At 38.5% G+C, this 18,686-nt stretch overlaps 1 protein-coding gene across 1 annotated transcript; it reads left to right on the top strand.

Moving 5' to 3' along the window:
- Nucleotides 1–4,737: 4,737 nt before the first annotated feature.
- Nucleotides 4,738–18,049, top strand: eif3eb (eukaryotic translation initiation factor 3, subunit E, b). The gene is made up of 13 exons (XM_027175977.2): nt 4,738–4,899; nt 5,284–5,401; nt 5,652–5,769; nt 8,107–8,149; nt 8,242–8,346; nt 9,157–9,282; nt 10,655–10,779; nt 12,149–12,275; nt 13,235–13,336; nt 15,886–15,995; nt 16,531–16,633; nt 17,493–17,627; nt 17,777–18,049. The coding sequence occupies exons 1-13, from the start codon at nt 4,810–4,812 to the stop codon at nt 17,813–17,815; spliced, it is 1,341 nt and encodes a 446-aa protein (XP_027031778.1). The 5' UTR covers nt 4,738–4,809; the 3' UTR covers nt 17,816–18,049.
- The last annotated feature ends 637 nt before the right edge of the window (nt 18,050–18,686 follow it).

Below are 18,686 nucleotides of genomic sequence, written 5' to 3'. Positions count from 1 at the left end.
CTGACACGTCTCTCTGAGGCTCCATCATCGGTCCTCTGGGACGGAGAAAAAATGTCTCCATGTCGTATTGAGTTCATATTTTAAGTGCATCGTGGGTCACCGGGGCAAGTTTGTTTCAGCCGCAGCCTGGTTCAGGATAAGAAAGTTCCTCTAATATATCAGCTTTTGTGTCAGAACTCTGGTAAAAGGTTGTTGTTGCAAGTCATGAACTGTCCATGAAGCACTTACTGAAATATAGAAAGAGGATACACAGCAAGATTATCCAAAATTTTCCGTAATAAACTATTTCTGTATTTTTGAAATCTGCAGGCATACGTAGTGTGATGGATGTTTACTTTAGAGCTTAGAAATGAGCACAAAGATGGATAGATTGATTATTAATTTCATTCCTTCAAGGTTTTTGTCAGTGAGTTATCAGTATCAATATGGCAAACCTCCACTCATAAAGATAAGTGCTGTGATTTTGGCACCCTGGCAGGCAGCACCCACACAGTCTTTTCATTACCATGTCCTTGTACCTTCAACCTGCTTCTGCTCCTTTTCAGAACAAACAAGACCATCTGTCAAAACTGTTCATTCAAGGGAGGGAAGCAAATGGTATGAAAATGCTTTTAACAACCAGCATGTGTATGATTACAGTAGAGATACATGAAGCCCTTCAGTAAGATCACACGCACACATTTTCACCATCAAAAAAGCTTTCTAATCATATATTTTCTTATACTGTACGTCTGTAGAAAATATACACCGAGTTTATGCATAGCACCTACACTCATGGATGGTCAATTTAAGATTTTTGAGAGCAATGCTGTAACCATTATGCTGATTACTGTTGCTCTCTAGACTGCTATTTTTAATGTAGCATGTTACTGGTGTATTCTCCATCCATCAATCCATTCTCTACACCACAGAACCCACTGGGTTGCAGGGAACCTGGAGCCAGTCTCACTCAAGGCACAATCACACACACACACACACACACACACACACACACACACACACACACACACACACACACACACACACACACACACACACACACACACACACACACACACACACACACACACACTCACAAACCCAATGACATACTATGAACAATTTAGAGATGCCAATCTTCTTACAGCACTTTGGACTGTGGAGGAAACCAGAGTAGGGAGAACATTCAAGCTCCATACACATGGAGAAGGTGGGATTCAAACCCACAAGCCTAGAGGTGTGTATACCCCTGTTATATCTTTAATAAATTAAACTAAAATATACAAAATAATAATGAAAAAATCTGACAGACTCAGATAAACATTAAGCGATTTTAACCTCTTCTCAGATAAGGTGAATTATTTTTTGTTAGGTTGTTATTTTACAATTTAGGTAAAAGAATTTTAAACATGTACCAGTTTACATGTACCAGCTATTTGTCTTGCACCCCCAGGGCTGGGGTTTTAATTCCCACCTCTGTGTGTGCGGTCTTTGCATGTTCTCCCTATGTTTTCCCTGTGGGGGATTTCCTTTGGGTATCTAAAGTGTTGTAGCCTGATTGGCATCTCTAAATTGTCCACAGTGTGTGAATGGGTATGTGAGTGTGTGCAATTGTGTCATTTGATGGATTGACAGCCTGTCAAGTGTGTCCCCGCCTTCTTACCCCTGGGAAAAGCTCCAGGACCTTTGCAGCCTTGTATACGATAAGCAGTACAGAAAAGAGATAGTCTGCAAAGTGTTATAAATAATCATTTTAAAGTAAAAATATGAAAAATTAAAAATGTCAGGCTTTAAGTTTAAGACTTATGAACCCACGTGAATGATACCTCCATCAATGGTAAAAAAAAACCCAAAAAAACAATGAAGACATACAGGAAACAGTTCCTTTTCCAAAGAGCAGTAATCAATAAAATCTGAGAAAATTAACACTTCAGCATACCTGACATTTAAAGAAGTGTTTACTAAAGAAGCTTTACTAAAGTATATAGTGCATTAATGACTGATTTTATAAAGGACTAAAGGAAAAACAAATTTTCATAATATCACAGTTTATACATTGTATGTTTCTCTCTCTCTCTCTCTCTCTCTCTCTCTCTCTCTCTCTCTCTCTCTCTCTCACACACACACACACACACACACACACACACACACACACACACACACACACACACACACACACACACACACACACACACACGATTCCCTTTCATCATACATGATAAAATGTGTAATTTGCATTTATCATATATTACGTTTTGTGTAATTTTGTAAAATTGATTTGAATAATCAGCAGAGGAAGGACAGAGAAGCCATGACATCACTTTCAGTCTGTCAGTTTGAACCACCAGAAGCTCATCCGCCTCATACAAATAAGAACCATTTACTTTAATTAATTAACCCTAATGCACTTAAATTCACTCAAACGGCTAAAGGAGACAGTAAGACGTAAATGATTTATATGAGGTATTAAAAGAGAACAGCCTCAGATCCCCTTGAAGAAGTCACGTACTTAAAGCATTTGGTCAAGTGTTTTTTGTGGTGAAAACTTTTTCGGTGGTGTGCTTTTGTGCATTTACACTAGACTATAATTGAACTAATATTTAAAGTGTAAAAAAGTTCACATGTTCACATGTTATATTCACAAGTTATATTTACAATGCAATTATAGACATACAGATTTAGTGCAAACCTTGTAAGATCTTAAAGATTGCTTTTGTTACAGTAGTCTTGACTTGACTCGATGAGCAGGATATAATTGAACTTTTTATTAGACATTACAAACCATTTTTTTAGCTTTATCAATCATTTTCATCAGAATATAACATGTTTGTCTATATATTTTTAGTAAACACTTACGTTGCATCACGTTGCATCCTGAGCCTCTTCTGGTAACACAAAGGATGAGACACCAGTCCTTCAGAAGACACACACTTGTTCACACACTCACTTGCATATCCAGGTCACCTACGGTGTGTTTTGGCACTGAGAGGAAACCAGAGAACCTGAAGGAAACCCATGTGAACATGAAGAATATAACCTAAGCCCAGAAATGAACCAGGGAACCTAGGAAAGCTGTGAGCTGTGAGACAGCAATGTTACCCACTGCACCTTACAGTGTAATATATTCAGTTCCAGTACATTAATTTGTTTGGAGAAAAGTGCTTGTATAACTTTTTGTATAACGGCACTGGGAGATTTTGCTGTTTGTATCACTCCACTTGTCTGTGTTCACTACCTACAAATTACAATACTAGCAATAGGTGTTTTCATTGAAACTGTTACTTCACTACAGTCTGTGCATTGCATAAAAACAACCAGAGAGCTATAAAGCTGTGGCTTCTTTGTGACTTTACTTTGTGGGATGTTGTGGCTGAGTGATTAAGGTGTTGAACTATTGATCGGAAGGTCATGAGTTCAAATCCCAGGTCCACCAATCTGCCACTGTTGGGCCCCTGAGCAAGGTCCTTAACCCTCAGTTGTATAAATTGTAAGTCACTGTGGATTAAGGGTAAATGCACTTTTTCTATTGATTATGGGAGGTAAGAATGTAACTTATAATAGTCATGTAAACATATTAAATAGTAATATTACTATAATACTGGTGTAAAGGTCTAACAGCCTTCAGCAGAAGTTTCATGCACTCTTCTCTCTGTTATTTTCATTAAAATGTATGGAAATTAGTGTCGACAGCAGTCTTGTTCTGTTTTCAGATTCAAGTGCTTTCATGAAAATGAAAAGTATGTAGTTGTAATACACTTGTGTATCTTCTGCTTCGAAATGTGTTGGCTGCAACATCAAATGGTAAGATCAAAGATTCGATGAAAGACTCGAGAAACTCGATGAACTTGATGCTTTTAATGATAAAAAAGTTCCTTTTTTCCCGCTGTCCAAAATCCACTGTGTAATTTTATTCACAATGTGGCAGCTGAGATAAAAGTGTTGTCATCCTAATTGCTACCTAAAATCTGAGCACACATCACAGAAAGATCTGCTACACCGGTGCTGTTTATTCAGGTTTAGTGCATCACGTTGAGAGGCATTTATCACTGTAGCATCCTAACTATTTTAACTAAATCTGTTCAGTAAGACAGCAAGTGCAGAGATTTTGAATGCAGACAACTTCGGTTAACACGTTTTATTAAATTTTTGTTTAACAATTATAAACATTGTTATAATTTGTTATTATTTGAACTCATTTCATGCTTGAAATGTGTCTTCTATTGGCAGATTTATCAACTTTTCTAACTAGAAAGGAGGTAACTTATCTGTAAACAGACTTATAGAATGAAATTATGTTTAAAAATTTATTTGTCTCGAATTAGGTTTATTTTCTGATATGTAACATAGACTATAGTGTCACATAATTATATCATTTATTGAAGATGACCACTTTATAGAGCAAACAGTCCTATAGATAAAACACTCCTTCCACTGATGTTCTACATTTTGCACTAAAAAGCAAATGGAATATTTTCTATACATATAATCATCTCTAGCATTATGGGCAAGATAGATAATTCTAGAATTATAGACTTATAGAATATAGAATTATAGAATAATTATAGAATTATTAAAAAAACATTATGTACATAAATAATGTCATCTGGAATATACTGACAATCCACTGTGAAACTCTTTGTAAATATTCTAAAAAGTTCTAAAAAGTCAGAAAACTCCTGGTGGAATTGTTAAAAAATATTTTGATTCACTCGTTATTTTGAATCGGTTCTCAAAGATTCGTTTAACAGAATCGTTCCAAAAGAATGAATCGTTCTGCTATTGCCACACAAGCGGTTTTCAATAAAGTTTTTCCGTCTCTTTCATTTCAACATGGCGGAGTACGATTTAACAACTAAAATCGCTAATTTTTTAGATCGACATCTTGTTTTTCCTTTACTGGAATTTCTATCCGTTAAAGAGGTATGAGCGTTCTTATAATAATCCGTGTATAGTGTGATGTTTGTTTATTTTAAAACCAGGATTTAATGTATGATCTGACTCACATGTAGCCGCTTAGCTAGTAGCCGGCTTGGAGGCTAGCTGCGTACACGGCTAGCTAACAAAATTCTTTCCTGACAAGCTCGCTCAGTTCCATTAAAAGACAACACATTCTCCACCTCGTTTCATTTAAATGTTATTGTTATCTGCCATCATTTTCAACACATCCATTTATAGTTAAAATACAAATTAATTGATTAGCTGATCATAACATCTAGCTTTGTTTTGTTAGCCTGTTTATTTAAGCAGCCCAGTGTCTCGTTAGCCGTGCTGCAGAAATCTAAGTACAATTTGGTCTTATTTTAGATTTACAATGAGAAAGAGCTGCTTCAAGGAAAGCTGGACCTCCTCAGCGACACCAACATGGTGGACTTCGCCATGGACGTGTATAAGAATCTTTATGCAGACAGAGAGATTCCACACGGTAAGTGTGTCTAGCTTTCCTATTGATCTCATCACGCCATCTCTACCATTATAATATTGTTTACCCAGAACATGAGTGATTAGGGATTGCTACTGAGTGAACAGATTTAACTGAGTGTTCCTCCTTCTGAAAGAATCCATCTCAGTGTATAGATTAAGTGAAACCTTCCAGCTTTGGAAAACACATTTGCTTTATGTTAAAGTCATGTGTATTAAGTGATGTTTCCTTGTTTATCTTTTTGTTGGTTCAGCGTTAAGAGAGAAAAGAACTGCGGTTGTGGCACAGCTGAAACAGCTCCAGTCAGAAACCGAGCCCATCGTTAAGATGTTTGAAGATCCAGAGACCACCAGGCAAATGCAGTCTACCAGGTGGGAATGTGACTACTTATGCTACAGCGTTTTATATAAATTATTAACCGCATCTCTAAATCAGAATCAGAATTTGGTTCCAGCTGTTTGTGACTCTCAAATGTACAGACATAAATAACACTACTATGTGTATAGGACAGCTTCAATGACTGCAGTGTAGAACAGCATCAACAGCTCCTGTGGCAGACCGCACGTACCTTAATTGACGTAGAAAGTACATTCTCTGCTCGGATCTTTTTGATGATGGAGTTTATGTTGCACTCCCATTTCAGGTCTTGGGAAATGATAGTGCCCAGAAACTTGATGGTCTCCACAGATGACACCGGGCTGTTGGATTTTGTGAGGGGGAGTAGTGTTTTGGGGTCTTTTCTAAAGTCCACTATCATCTCCACAGTTTTGAGGGTGTTTAGCTCCAGACTGTTCTGACTGCACCATTGCACCAGCCGCTTCACCTCCTGCAGATATGCAGACTCATCGCCATCTTGGATGAGACCGATGAGCGTAGTATCATTTGCAAATTTCAGGAGTTTTACAATTGGGCCACTTGAAGTGCAGTCATTAGTATAGAGGGAGAATAGCAGTAAGGAGTGGACATCCCTGAGGAGCGCCAGTGCTGATTGTGCGAATGCTGGAGGTGACACCTCCCAGTCTCACCTGTTCTTTCCTGCCTGTCAGGAAGCTGGTGATCCACTGAAATATGGAAGGGAGTATAGTGAGCCTTAGGAGTTTGGAGTGGTGAGTTTCCGTTATTATTGTATTAAAAGCCGAACTGAAGTTTACAAAGAGAATCCGGGCGTATGTTCCTGGGCAGTCCAGGTGTTGCAGAATGTAGTGCAGTCCAATGACCCCTTGTAGTTTGTGATGTCTTGCAGGCCTTTCCACACTGATGCAGGGTTGTTAGCTGAAAACCTGCTTTTCAGCTTTGTAGAGTAGCAAAGCTACTCTTTCTGTGATGTGTGCTCAGATTTTAGGTAATAATTAGGATGACAACGCTTTTATCTCAGCTGCCACACTGTGAATAAAATTACACAGTGGATTTTGGACAGGGGGAAAAAGGAACCTTATACACTTTATACAGAGATTTGTCCTCCCCTCTGTAGGCATCTTCCTTGGCATGTCAAAGTTGTTTCAGTGTGACTGTGAACCATGGCTTGTTGTTACTGAATTTGCAGAAGGATTTGGTTGGCGCACACACGTCTTCACAAAAACTGATGTAAGATGTCACTCTGTCAGTCAGTTCATCCAGGCTGTCAGTTCCAGCCTTAAAGATGCTCCATTCAGTGCAGTCAAAACAGTCTTGTAGTTCCTGCTTTGCCTCACTGGTCCATCTCTTCACTGTTTTGACTACAGGCTTAGCAGATTTTAGTTCTGCCTGTATGTTGGAATAAGATGGACCAAGTAATGATCGGAGTTCCCCAAGGCTGCCCTGGGTACAGATTGATATGCGGCCTTAATAATTGTGTAGCAATGATCCAATGTATTTTTCTCTGTTAAATCTCCAAGGTTAATAAAAAGAGAATCTGGATTATTTTGCTCCAAGCCTGATATTTGGTTTGCCAGGTTTTTCAGTGCATCACTCGCGTTGGCCTGCGGTGCGATGTAAACTCCGATCAGAATGAATGAGGAGAATTCCCGCGGTGAATAAAAGGGTTTACAGTTTATGAACAAAGATTCCATGTTTGGGCTGTAGTATTTATTCAGCACTGTGACATCTGTGCACCAACGTTCATTAATGTAGAAGCAGAAACCGCTGCTTTTCATTTTACCCGATAGCTCTGTTGCACGATCCGCTTGGTTTAGAAGCCCGAGAGAAGCAATCCGCTGTCCGGGTTTGAGTGACTGAGCCAAGTTTTGGTTTGATGTCATTGTTTGTTCCGTTAAGAAGTCTTTGTATGTTCCGTTAAGACTGATTCGAACATTTTAATAGCATTTTTTTTATTCTATTGAAATTATTTCTGCATACATTAGGGCATTAGCTGAATGACATGTTAGAGCAGATAAAGCCCTGCACATTGCAAGACAGGAAGGTTGGTCCAGGACCAGAACCTTCGATATCCACAATATGAGCAATATTTACAGATGCTAGCCTGTGGCTATGAAACAATGGTGTCACTCATTACATTATAATCATTTGTAACTCTTGTTTGCATTATATAGAAGGACCAAAGTTTAGAAACGCTCATGCGTAGTTTCCTGTCTCACAAAATGTTGTTCCAATCCTACATGAAGGCGCTATTATTTCAGGACATATGAAGGTTTTTTTTTTATCTACTCATATAGTTCATCTTTAGTCATATTATAAAAACGAGGTTAAGTGGTTGTTGTTGTGTGTCACAGAGACGGGAGGATGCTGTTTGATTACTTGGCTGAAAAACACAATGTAAGTTGTTGCACTATGTCCTTTGTTTTGTTTTTTTTTTTGGTCTGACGCTGGAATAAAGTCAAGAGCTGCTAATGTGTGTTTGTGTTCAGTTTCGTCAGGAGTACTTGGACACACTTTACCGGTATGCTAAGTTCCAGTACGAGTGCGGTAACTACTCTGGTGCTGCAGAATATCTCTACTTTTTCCGTGTGTTGGTGAGTTTTGCTTTTATTTGTATTTCTGTTTGCACAATTTCAACTTCTTTTCAAACCGAATAAAACATTCTTCATTTCAAATTGTTTCACTATATATATGCTTTACTACATAAGGTATATATTAGGGCTGGGCGATATGAGTGATGTCATATACTGACTCGTAAAGATATTTGTGTGATACCTTTTTAGATTTTTGCATACATACATGATGCATATCTAGATTTATAGACCCAACATTTTATTTAATGTCTGCAAAATCTAAGTGTTTGAATTAAAAATTAAAAAATATATATATTCATTAAAAAAATAAATTATTAACAGGTAATTGGAAAATTTCTAAATTACAAAAATAAAATAAATAAAACTAGCTGCTTTGAATTATGAACAAGTAAAATTCAAGTAAAAAGCCTTCTGTAATTTGTGTACAGAACGAGGTTGTTCCAGTGAATTTTATACATTTATACCTATTTTTTTGCCAAACACAGGCTGTATGTTTAGACAAGTAAAACACTTGATCTTAAACATTAAATACAATTATTTCTCCTAATCTTAATGCACTTAGTTGCATTATGAATAGTATTTTGGCAACATTAATAACAGATCCCTTTATGCAATAAAATAATTTGAAAAAAACTGAAAGCCATGAATTCTGGGAAACTGCTGTGGATATGTAGAAGCATCTCTGTGGATGATCGGATGCTTCAGCAGCAGTTACCTGTCTCCTAACTTGCTGATGGTCCATGTTACTAAAGAATTATGTTGAAACTTTCTTTTGTCTTGGTTTGACACTTTTTTCCTTTCTCCTCTCAGGTTCCTTCCACAGATAGGAACGCACTGAGCTCTTTGTGGGGGAAACTGGCCTCTGAGATCCTCATGCAGAACTGGGAGGCAGCTATGGAGGATCTGACTCGCCTCCGTGAGACCATCGACAACAACGTGAGTTTGGAACGGTTTAAAACATGTTTTATTAACGTGCCAAATTCTAGATTTTGATCAGCCATAACAGTGGTGGGATATATCAGGCACCAGTCAGTTTTCAATGTTGAGGTGTTAAAAGCTGGAAGACCCAAGCAGGTCTTATGGGGTACCTAGCAATCATATGCCCCTTTTTCACCAAAAAGAACCAGGTGCTGGTTCAGAGCTAGTGCTGGTGCTGGTTCAAAGTTGGTACCACTGGCAAACCTTCTAAGAACCAGTTAGAGAGCCATCACAGAGCCGGGTCTGACGTCACTGTATACGGGTCACATTTCCCAGCAACGTTAGCGCAGCAGCGGAAAACACATCAACAATGGCGGATGTTGCTTTACTGTTAATGCTCATGGCTTTGTGAACCTACATTGGCATCCAAACACGGCGAATCCAACGTGTACGTGCAGCTCTGTGTAATCTGTATAAACGGAGGTTGTAATCGAGAAAGTACATATTATTTTATCATTTAATAAAGAAAAAAAGGTAGCCTTAGCATGTAGCTACCTACTATCATGTGTGCTGATAATTGATCATATTGAGGTAAAGTAAAAGTGTATTTAACATTAGTATACTTAAGGTACATTATCAAATGCGCTAACAGTAGCCCCGCCCACAGCCCCTGACACAAGCGGTTCTTAAGTCTAGACCAGCAACATTTTAAGAACCACTTTTCCTGGTTCAGAGCCGGTGCTTTGGCTGTCGAAAAAGAAAGAACTGGTTCTAAATTAGGCTCCGGCTCCGAACCAGCACTCAAACTGCCTCGGGGAAAAGAGACTATAGTCTTGGGGCCGTGGGTGTCCAGAGCTCATAATAGAACATGTCCAGTACGTCTAATATGTGCCAGACAAACAAGTCTGATCCATCTCACAACCTATAGATAGATACCACAGCACACCTTCAGAGCTCGTATGGAGTCCATGCCTCAGAACGCTAGGGCTGTTTTTGACTTACAGACTTAAGGAACATGTTAATATATTTTCACTTCTTATTAGTCAGCGGTTGAATAATACTCTTTCATTGAATACAATTAACACTGCTTACATTTTAATAATACAGAGATATTGGTATTGGTATTGGACAAAAAATGAATGTAAAGCATTAGCATCATTTTGTGCAGCCTTATTTTAACCTGCTCTGTCAACAAGCAAGAACATGGGTGTGCGGTTCATTAATCATATAAATCTGTAGATTTCAGCAGGATATTAGCTGCGCTCTGTGCTTAATTTTTCATGTGATTACACTGTGATTACTTTTCAAACACATCTGTGTTACAGAAAGCTTTTATGCTGTACCATGGGTGTCATGGACATGTGTCTATTCATTTTTTCCCTCCTCGTAGTCGGTCAGTTCTCCTCTCCAGTCCCTGCAGCAGAGGACGTGGCTCATTCACTGGTCTCTGTTTGTTTTCTTCAATCACCCCAAAGGCAGAGACAACATCATCGATCTGTTCCTGTACCAGCCTCAGTAAGTACAGCATGCTGAGAATTCATATCGGAGCAAATGCTTGGTTTGTAAGCGTAGAATTAACACACTTTTTGAAATGCAGGAATTTTAGCGTGACCAGATAACAAGCTCAGACCCCATTTCAGCTCTCGGGTATAACATAAACCAGTGGTCCCCAACCTTTTTTTTCACCGGTCAATGTTTGATAATTGTACACAGCCCGATGAGGGTGGGGGGTGGTGGCTATACAATTAAATTAAAATTAATAATTTTAATTTAATTGTATTTAAACATGCCTTTTTAACTTTTGCACATGCGCCGTATTGGTGTGGCTTTAGGTGACGTCTCTCAGCTCCCTTTTAACCTCCTGTCCATGGAAATTGTACAAACCCAAGAGAAATACACGACAGTAAATAAAATGGAAATAATTTAATGTTCCTTGGGCGGCCTGGTACCATTTAGTCCATGGAACGGTACCGGTCCGCGGCCCGGGGGTTGGGGACCACTGACGTAAAGCATACATCCAGCCTGTTTGTTCTGGTCTCATGGCTTTGTGTATATTTGGAAAATTCTCATTTGTATAGAGACAATTGCACATGCTTTATATTTTCAGGTCTACAGTTATGGAGTGTATACTGGAGAGTTTCTCAGCCACTGTGTGGGTGGTGTACAATTCTCAGCATTAGAGTGACACTGACATAGAAGTGTATCATGTATAGGAGTTGTAGTATTTAATATATCCCAGCCTCACTGCTCATACACTCGTACCAGCATTACCAGTCATACCACTGTTCTACTTTACGCAAGTTATGAGTAATAACAGTGCACTATGTTTTATTAAAATTCAGTGTTAACTGTTAAAACTAGCAAATGCACCAGTACACTGCTATTTGAAATGTAACACTAGTCCTGATTTCTTAATGATCGCTAACACATGAGAGCAATCCGGTTGCATCTTTCAGTCACTATCCCAGACACCTGAAACAGGTAGATTGCATAGCTATGAGATTTAAATTTTTTTTTTTTTGCCCTGAAATATTTTCAATTCAATTTTTAACAAATCAATTTTATTTATTTGTATTGCGCTTTAAACATTGGACATTGTCTTTAAAGTAGCTTAAGTATAGAATAAGTATAGAAACATTTAAAATAAAAGTTTTTAAGTTGAATTTACTATTTATCTCTAATATTTATCCCTGATGTACAAGCCTGAGGTGATGGTGGTGATGATATGGTAAAGAAACCTTGAGAAGAACCTCATTCTCATTTGAGTGACACTAGGCAGTAAATAATGCCCTTTGTAGTTTGTAGTCAAGTGGAATTGTGACGTTTTACAGCATTTCTCTGTACTACCGTGTAACTCCTGGTGGTTTCTGGTTGTTTCTTGCAGGTATCTGAATTCTATACAGACCATGTGCCCACACATCCTGCGCTACTTAACCACAGCTGTCATTACTAATAAGGATGTGAGGAAGCGCAGGCAAGTCCTCAAAGACCTGGTCAAAGTGATTCAACAGGTAAAATACTGTTTTAATACTGTTAGGAGGAGGGTGTGTGTTTGTGTGTGTGTGTGGGGTTGTAAGAGGAGGGAGGGGCTGGGAGGGGATGGGAGGGGGTGCGGGAGAGATGGAGAGGACCAGAAAAAAAAAATCCCCAAATATTTATTTTGTTATTTTTTGTTAAGAACTGCATATACTCTAAGCCTTATCTGGCGGAACATGCAAAGACCGCAGATATAATTTGATCAGATGACAATGAAGGTTTTATAAAATGGACAAACCCAAGTGAAGATTAGTTATTAATTTAACACTCTAATAGTCTTCCATTTTCCATCAGTCCTCATGGTCACCCGATAAAGAGTCACTTTATTTCTGTCGTCTTTCTGCTCACATCCAGAGATTCTTCTGTTTGTCTTCATTGTGCTCTCATTACTATGAAAGTCAATAAGAGCAGTATCCTGCAGGGTTTTAAAAAAAGAAAATGGCCATTATACTATAATGACTTCTCCAAACAGCCCATTAAGCTTTGTGTTCTATTGACACCACAGTACCAGGATAAATTGCTGTATATTATAAATTAATGATCCGTTATTATGACACACACATCCCTGTGTTTTTATATATAGCTACCTAAATATGAAAGTTTTCTTCAATTTAACACGGACACCTTGAGGAAATGTCCAAGTACCAGTTTATATATATTTATTATTATTATTATTATTATTATTATTATTATTATTATTATTATTATTATTATTATTATTATTATTTTATATATTTTCCCCTTCCCTTTTGGACTGTAGAGCTTTTTCTTCCTACATGACTACTTGTGCTTGCTCTATCTATGCCTTGCTTAAAATGCTGCTGTGTGTAAGTAACTCCTGGTGAGCTGCTTGCTTCCAGTCCTGTATAGTTGATGCGAGCTGTCATATTAGTAGAGGGATAATGCTAAGTTCTGTTTTTCTTTCCTGCCTCAGGAGTCTTACACATACAAGGATCCCATCACGGAGTTTGTGGAATGCCTGTATGTTAACTTTGACTTTGACAGCGCTCAGAGGAAACTCAGGGAGTGTGAATCGGTAAGCTCACAACCTGCTGTGTCTGTGTGTGTCTGTGTGTGTCTGTGTGTGTGTCTGTGTGTGTGTCTGTGTGTGTGTCTGTGTGTGTGTCTGTGTGTGTGTCTGTGTGTGTGTCTGTGTGTGTGTCTGTGTGTGTGCGTGTCTGTGTGTGTGCGTGTCTGTGTGTGTGCGTGTCTGTGTGTGTGCGTGTCTGTGTGTGTGCGTGTCTGTGTGTGTGCGTGTCTGTGTGTGTGCGTGTCTGTGTGTGTGCGTGTCTGTGTGTGTGCGTGTCTGTGTGTGTGCGTGTCTGTGTGTGTGCGTGTCTGTGTGTGTGCGTCTGTGTGTGCGCCTGTGTGTGCGTCTGTGTCGGTGTGTCTGTGTCGGTGTGTCTGTGTGTGCGCCTGTGTGTGCGCCTGTGTGTGCGCCTGTGTCGGTGTGTCTGTGTGTGCGTCTGTGTGTGCGTCTGTGTCGGTGTGTCTCTGTGTTTGTCTGTGTGTCTCTGAAATTTTTTTTTCCATAGGCTAGACTGGTCATCTCTGGTAGTTGGTACCAAATATTAGCTTAGGTTTATAATACAAACTGTTGCTTTGAGCTCGAAGTCCATTTGCATGCTATATCCTTGTCCTGTGTAATTTACTGCTTCTACTCAAAGTGCCACTGCTGTCAGAATAAAAGCCGTCGAGCTTTTCCTCAGATCTATACGGCTCTCGCGTCTCAGTTTTCCAGAAAAGGAAAAATCATTTCTGAACTGCATGTCAATATTTATATAGTACGATTTAGCTTCTTTTAGAACAGGTTGATCTATTTATGATCTTTATGATCTGAGCGATCGTGCTGGTCATGTCATTGATCACTAACTTATCCAGAGTTATGTTAGAAATCATAATGCCATCGCTTTTTGAAAGAAGGTTTAAAGCAGGCAGTCTACACTGTGAGTGGCAGGAGACACAGCTAATCTGGGAAGTGAGTGAGCTTGGGGGAAAGCTGGAGAATGTTACTGTAGATTCTTGTTTGTATTGTTACACAGCAATTATAGCCAGCTGTCAATTCTGTTTGTTTGTATTTTTGCATTTCAAACACCGTCAAATTAGTATTTAAGTTTGCTTTAATTTCAGGGGGCCTTCATGTTGTGTACTTCATCACGTTAGCTAAACCTGGTGTGTAGATAATGTTTGCCATCTAGTGACTAGTGAGACACTTCTGTACACATCAGACAATTTTACCCTCAGAGTCATGTGAATTCACATGAATAATGAAAAGCGCATTACAGTTCTTTTATAGACAAAATATTTAATAGTTTTCAGAGAGGAACTTTCCCACTAGAAATGAGACTATGGCATAAAATGACAGAAAGCCTTATTTTAATTACTCTCAGTGCTCATCACGAAACGATCACTAATGAGGGAAGAATAATTAACTAGAAGAATATTTGCCACTTTTTCTTCTCCAGATTTGGGGCGTAATTGGATGCCTGCAATGTGGCATGATTAAAAAGAGAACAGTTAGGCTTGATTAGTCTGATTATGCAGCATAAATACCAGCATTTGGTACCGATCCCTTTCACTGTTCTGCATGCTGATTAATCATGTAGCTCACCGGATCTAAACTGAGACGCAAACGAAGCATCTAACAGTTTACACACTTATAAGTTTCATGCTTTCACTTTGCAAATCTCTTCTTTGATTTAGTAAGTAAGTTTATTTATGGAGCACATTTAAAATGGACTTACACTGACCAAAGTGCTGTACAAAACACTACAATTACAACACAATTTTCTGGTGCCTGGAGGGAGATGATTCCTCAGTGGAGGAGCAGCTACTGCAAACACTCAATCAGCTTTCGATTTAAGGTGAGATCTAGTAGGGACGTGTTGGAGAGCATATTCAGAAGACCTAAGGGACTTAGGTGCTGAGGTACGAATGAATTAGGTCTGTAATGTAAGAAGGTGCCTGTCCTATGTTCTGTAAAACAATTAAAAGAAGAGTTCTGCGGAGTTCTGGACCATCTGCTGACCTGCTAATGAGGATTTGGGGAGATCGATGTATACGGACCTTGACTTCGATTTAAGGTCACGTTCTTAATGCGGTGGCATTTGTTTTCTAATGTACAGTTGAATCTCTTTCAAAAGGAACAAAAAGTGCATATAAGACAACATCTCACACACAAACACGATGAGTATCAACAGGTCAAGAGTTTGATGCTTGTGGAAGTTTATGTCCAAAAGAGGCGTCAAAACATCAAATCTGCTCAAGGATGAAACGTGGCTGCTTTTCACTACATAAAACTTACTTTAAAAAACGTCAGTGGTAAGATTGTTGTAAGATTGTTGTATCATTCTTATATGTTGTATGGCATGACTTATTTTAATACTTATATTTGTATAGAGCTTCAATTCAAATGGTCTCAAAGCAGCTTTATATTTGCCCTAATCGACAAGCCGGAGGACAAACTCCCTGAGACAATATGTGAAGAAACCTTAAGAGGAACCAGACTCAGAAGAGAACTTTTACTTTCTGACGTCTCCGAGCTATAGTACGGGTAATGTGTAATCATTTTGGGTTTGTTTTCAGGTCCTAGTGAATGACTTCTTCCTGGTGGCTTGTCTGGAGGATTTTATCGAGAACGCTCGCCTGTTCATCTTCGAGACATTTTGTCGAATCCATCAGTGCATCAGCATCAGGTACTGACTATAAAGCGTAGCACGGTAATCCTCTTAGCACTGTAAAAAGAGGTTAGCTTGGTGTGAATGTGCACTCTCCTGCCAAGATCATTGGGATTTCAGCCAAGCCCTTAGGAGAGCGGATACAAATTGCAGCAGGGTGGATTTTAGGAGCCATACAGATTGAGCTGAAAGAAAAAGAAGCATACAGCAGTATTTTCTGTGTGAAGACTTGGATGCTTCACTTTTTTCTTTTTCTAATGTTTTGATCTGTTCATGTCCTGAGTGAACCAATCAGTATGTATCTGTTATCATCGTAGCATTTATTTTTTACACTTAGTTATACTAAGGTAATATAGACCAGCTTAATAGTTAATAATTCATTTTCAGAGACATGGTTTAATGAGTCTGTTGATCAGCACGGGGATGAAACTGTATTGATTTAACTTTGAACGGTTTGCCCTTATTGTCATTTTTACATTTTTACTCTGCTTTCTTTTCCTCTATTTTCTTTTCTCTTCTCTCATGCTGGGTTGCTCTTCCATCCCATCTGCAGCATGTTGGCAGATAAGCTGAACATGACCCCCGAGGAGGCAGAGCGATGGATAGTAAACCTAATTCGTAACGCCAGGCTGGACGCTAAAATCGACTCCAAACTGGTGAGAAAGCCCAGAGGCCCCGCTGCTTCTTTTTCCATTAGTCCAGTCTGCCAGTGCCGTGCAGTCCGGTGAGACCAATGAAGCAACCGATGAGCCGTTAGATTTTATCAGCAGCTTTTATTCCCTTAAGCCTCTTCTGGGAAGCTTCATGTGTGATTAGAAATTGGTAGTGATGGGTAAAGAACGTAAACATCAGTAAAATCTTCAGGCTTCTTGTAAGAGAACAGTGTAAAAAAATTTTTGGTTTAATTTAAAAATAAAATAATGATTTTTTTCCTGCATAATCAGGTTTTTCCAATATGAAATGTCTATAATTACTGCCAACATTTATACTGATTTCTTAAACCATCATTCATTCATTTTATTTATTTTATTCCTGTGCACTAAGTCCTTTAGGTAATTCTCAAAATCTTTGTTTAAAAAGCCTGATCCTTGACTAGGCACATTTTTTTTGTTGCCTCTGCTTTCATTCAGTGCTTTCAGGTTTTTGATTTATACAATCAGATTTTATTTAATATTTTCAGCATTTTTATATTTATTTTCTGAATGTCTCCTTATAATTTGAGTAATTTGAGTTTTTTTAACCTATACACTTATTTCAATTCTTAAAATTGCACCAAATTACTGTATATGTGATTTGCACTTTAAATACTGTTCTAATTTCTCTGTACTCATTATAGTGACTGTAAAAGAATCTTGAAGCTGCGTGATAAATTACGAGCCTTCTGTCTAACATGGAAATCTTTAAACTTGGAAATCGTTTCAAACCCAGCTTTGCTCCATATTAACGTCATTTAATCTACATTAGACTCTGTACTAAATGTGTTTAGATAATAAACTGTGCCCTTGGGCTCTGCAGGGTCATGTGGTGATGGGAAACAATGCCGTGTCCCCGTACCAGCAGGTCATCGAGAAGACTAAGAGTCTGTCTTTCCGTAGCCAGATGCTCGCTATGAACATCGAGAAGAAGATCAGCCACAGCAACAGAAATGAGGTGCAGAATGTAACCGAATGCCACATTAAATGAGAGGAACATGTCTTATCATTTTCTATATTATTTTCTGTCTAGAGTAGACATGTTAATGTTCAACCAAAATTATTCTAACTTCCAGAAGAATCTAATGATTTAATTTTTTTTTACAGACCCCGAACTGGGCTGCTCAGGACACCAGCCTCTATTAGACCAGAGGGAACGTAGCCATCTCTATTACACTCAGCCCGTGATTCAGCTAGCATTTTAACTTTATTTTTTATTAATATCTCCCAGAAATGAAACTCCGATTTCTTTCATGCTTCATGTTTTTAACCCAGTTTAACTACTTTTGTCAGTATTGTATCGTAACAACTGCAACCTCGTACAACCCTGTACACCGAGTGTCTGTATTGATGACGTGAAATAAACCAATCCCAAATTTGCGTGTGTTCTTTATATTCCACATTGTTGTAGGCCAATAGCGTCCATCAGGGTTTTGAGTCAACAAGTTCTAAATAGAACAAATTATTTGTTTATTTTACTTTTTTTTTTATTTTATTTTTATTTCCTTGTTGAGGTGACTGAGTTTGCAAGCAAAATTAAATGTCTAAATATTTTTTATTAAATGCCAGCTTAACATGAGTTAAACATGATACAGCAACATAATTATTTATTTTCCACAAATCAAAGCTAACAGGTTTTGCATTGCACTTCTTTGGGGGTTTGATTTCCTCATATATCCACTCTGTGTACTCCGGTATCCTACCCAGTCCAAAGACGTGTTGTAGGATGACTGGCATCTCTTAAGTTTTCTGTACTGTGTGATTGGGCATCCCATCTCTTTGTGCCATGAGTCTCCGGGATAGGCTCGGCTCAGCTCAGCTCCTGGTTCCCCACCACCTTGTGGTGCAACAATTGGCTGGATTTATACTTAGCATTGTTTAATACTGTTTAATCTTCCGTAACCTGTTCAGGGTCTTAATAAATCCGAAAACTGTAAAGCAAGAATACACCATTATCATGTCACGTACATACACTAACACAAAAAAGCAATTTAGTTATAACCTGGTATAACTTGGT

This window comes from Tachysurus fulvidraco, chromosome 24 (assembly GCF_022655615.1).
Source record: "Tachysurus fulvidraco isolate hzauxx_2018 chromosome 24, HZAU_PFXX_2.0, whole genome shotgun sequence".
In the NCBI taxonomy this organism is placed as follows: domain Eukaryota; kingdom Metazoa; phylum Chordata; class Actinopteri; order Siluriformes; family Bagridae; genus Tachysurus; species Tachysurus fulvidraco.
This window is presented reverse-complemented; position numbering and strand designations above follow the sequence as displayed.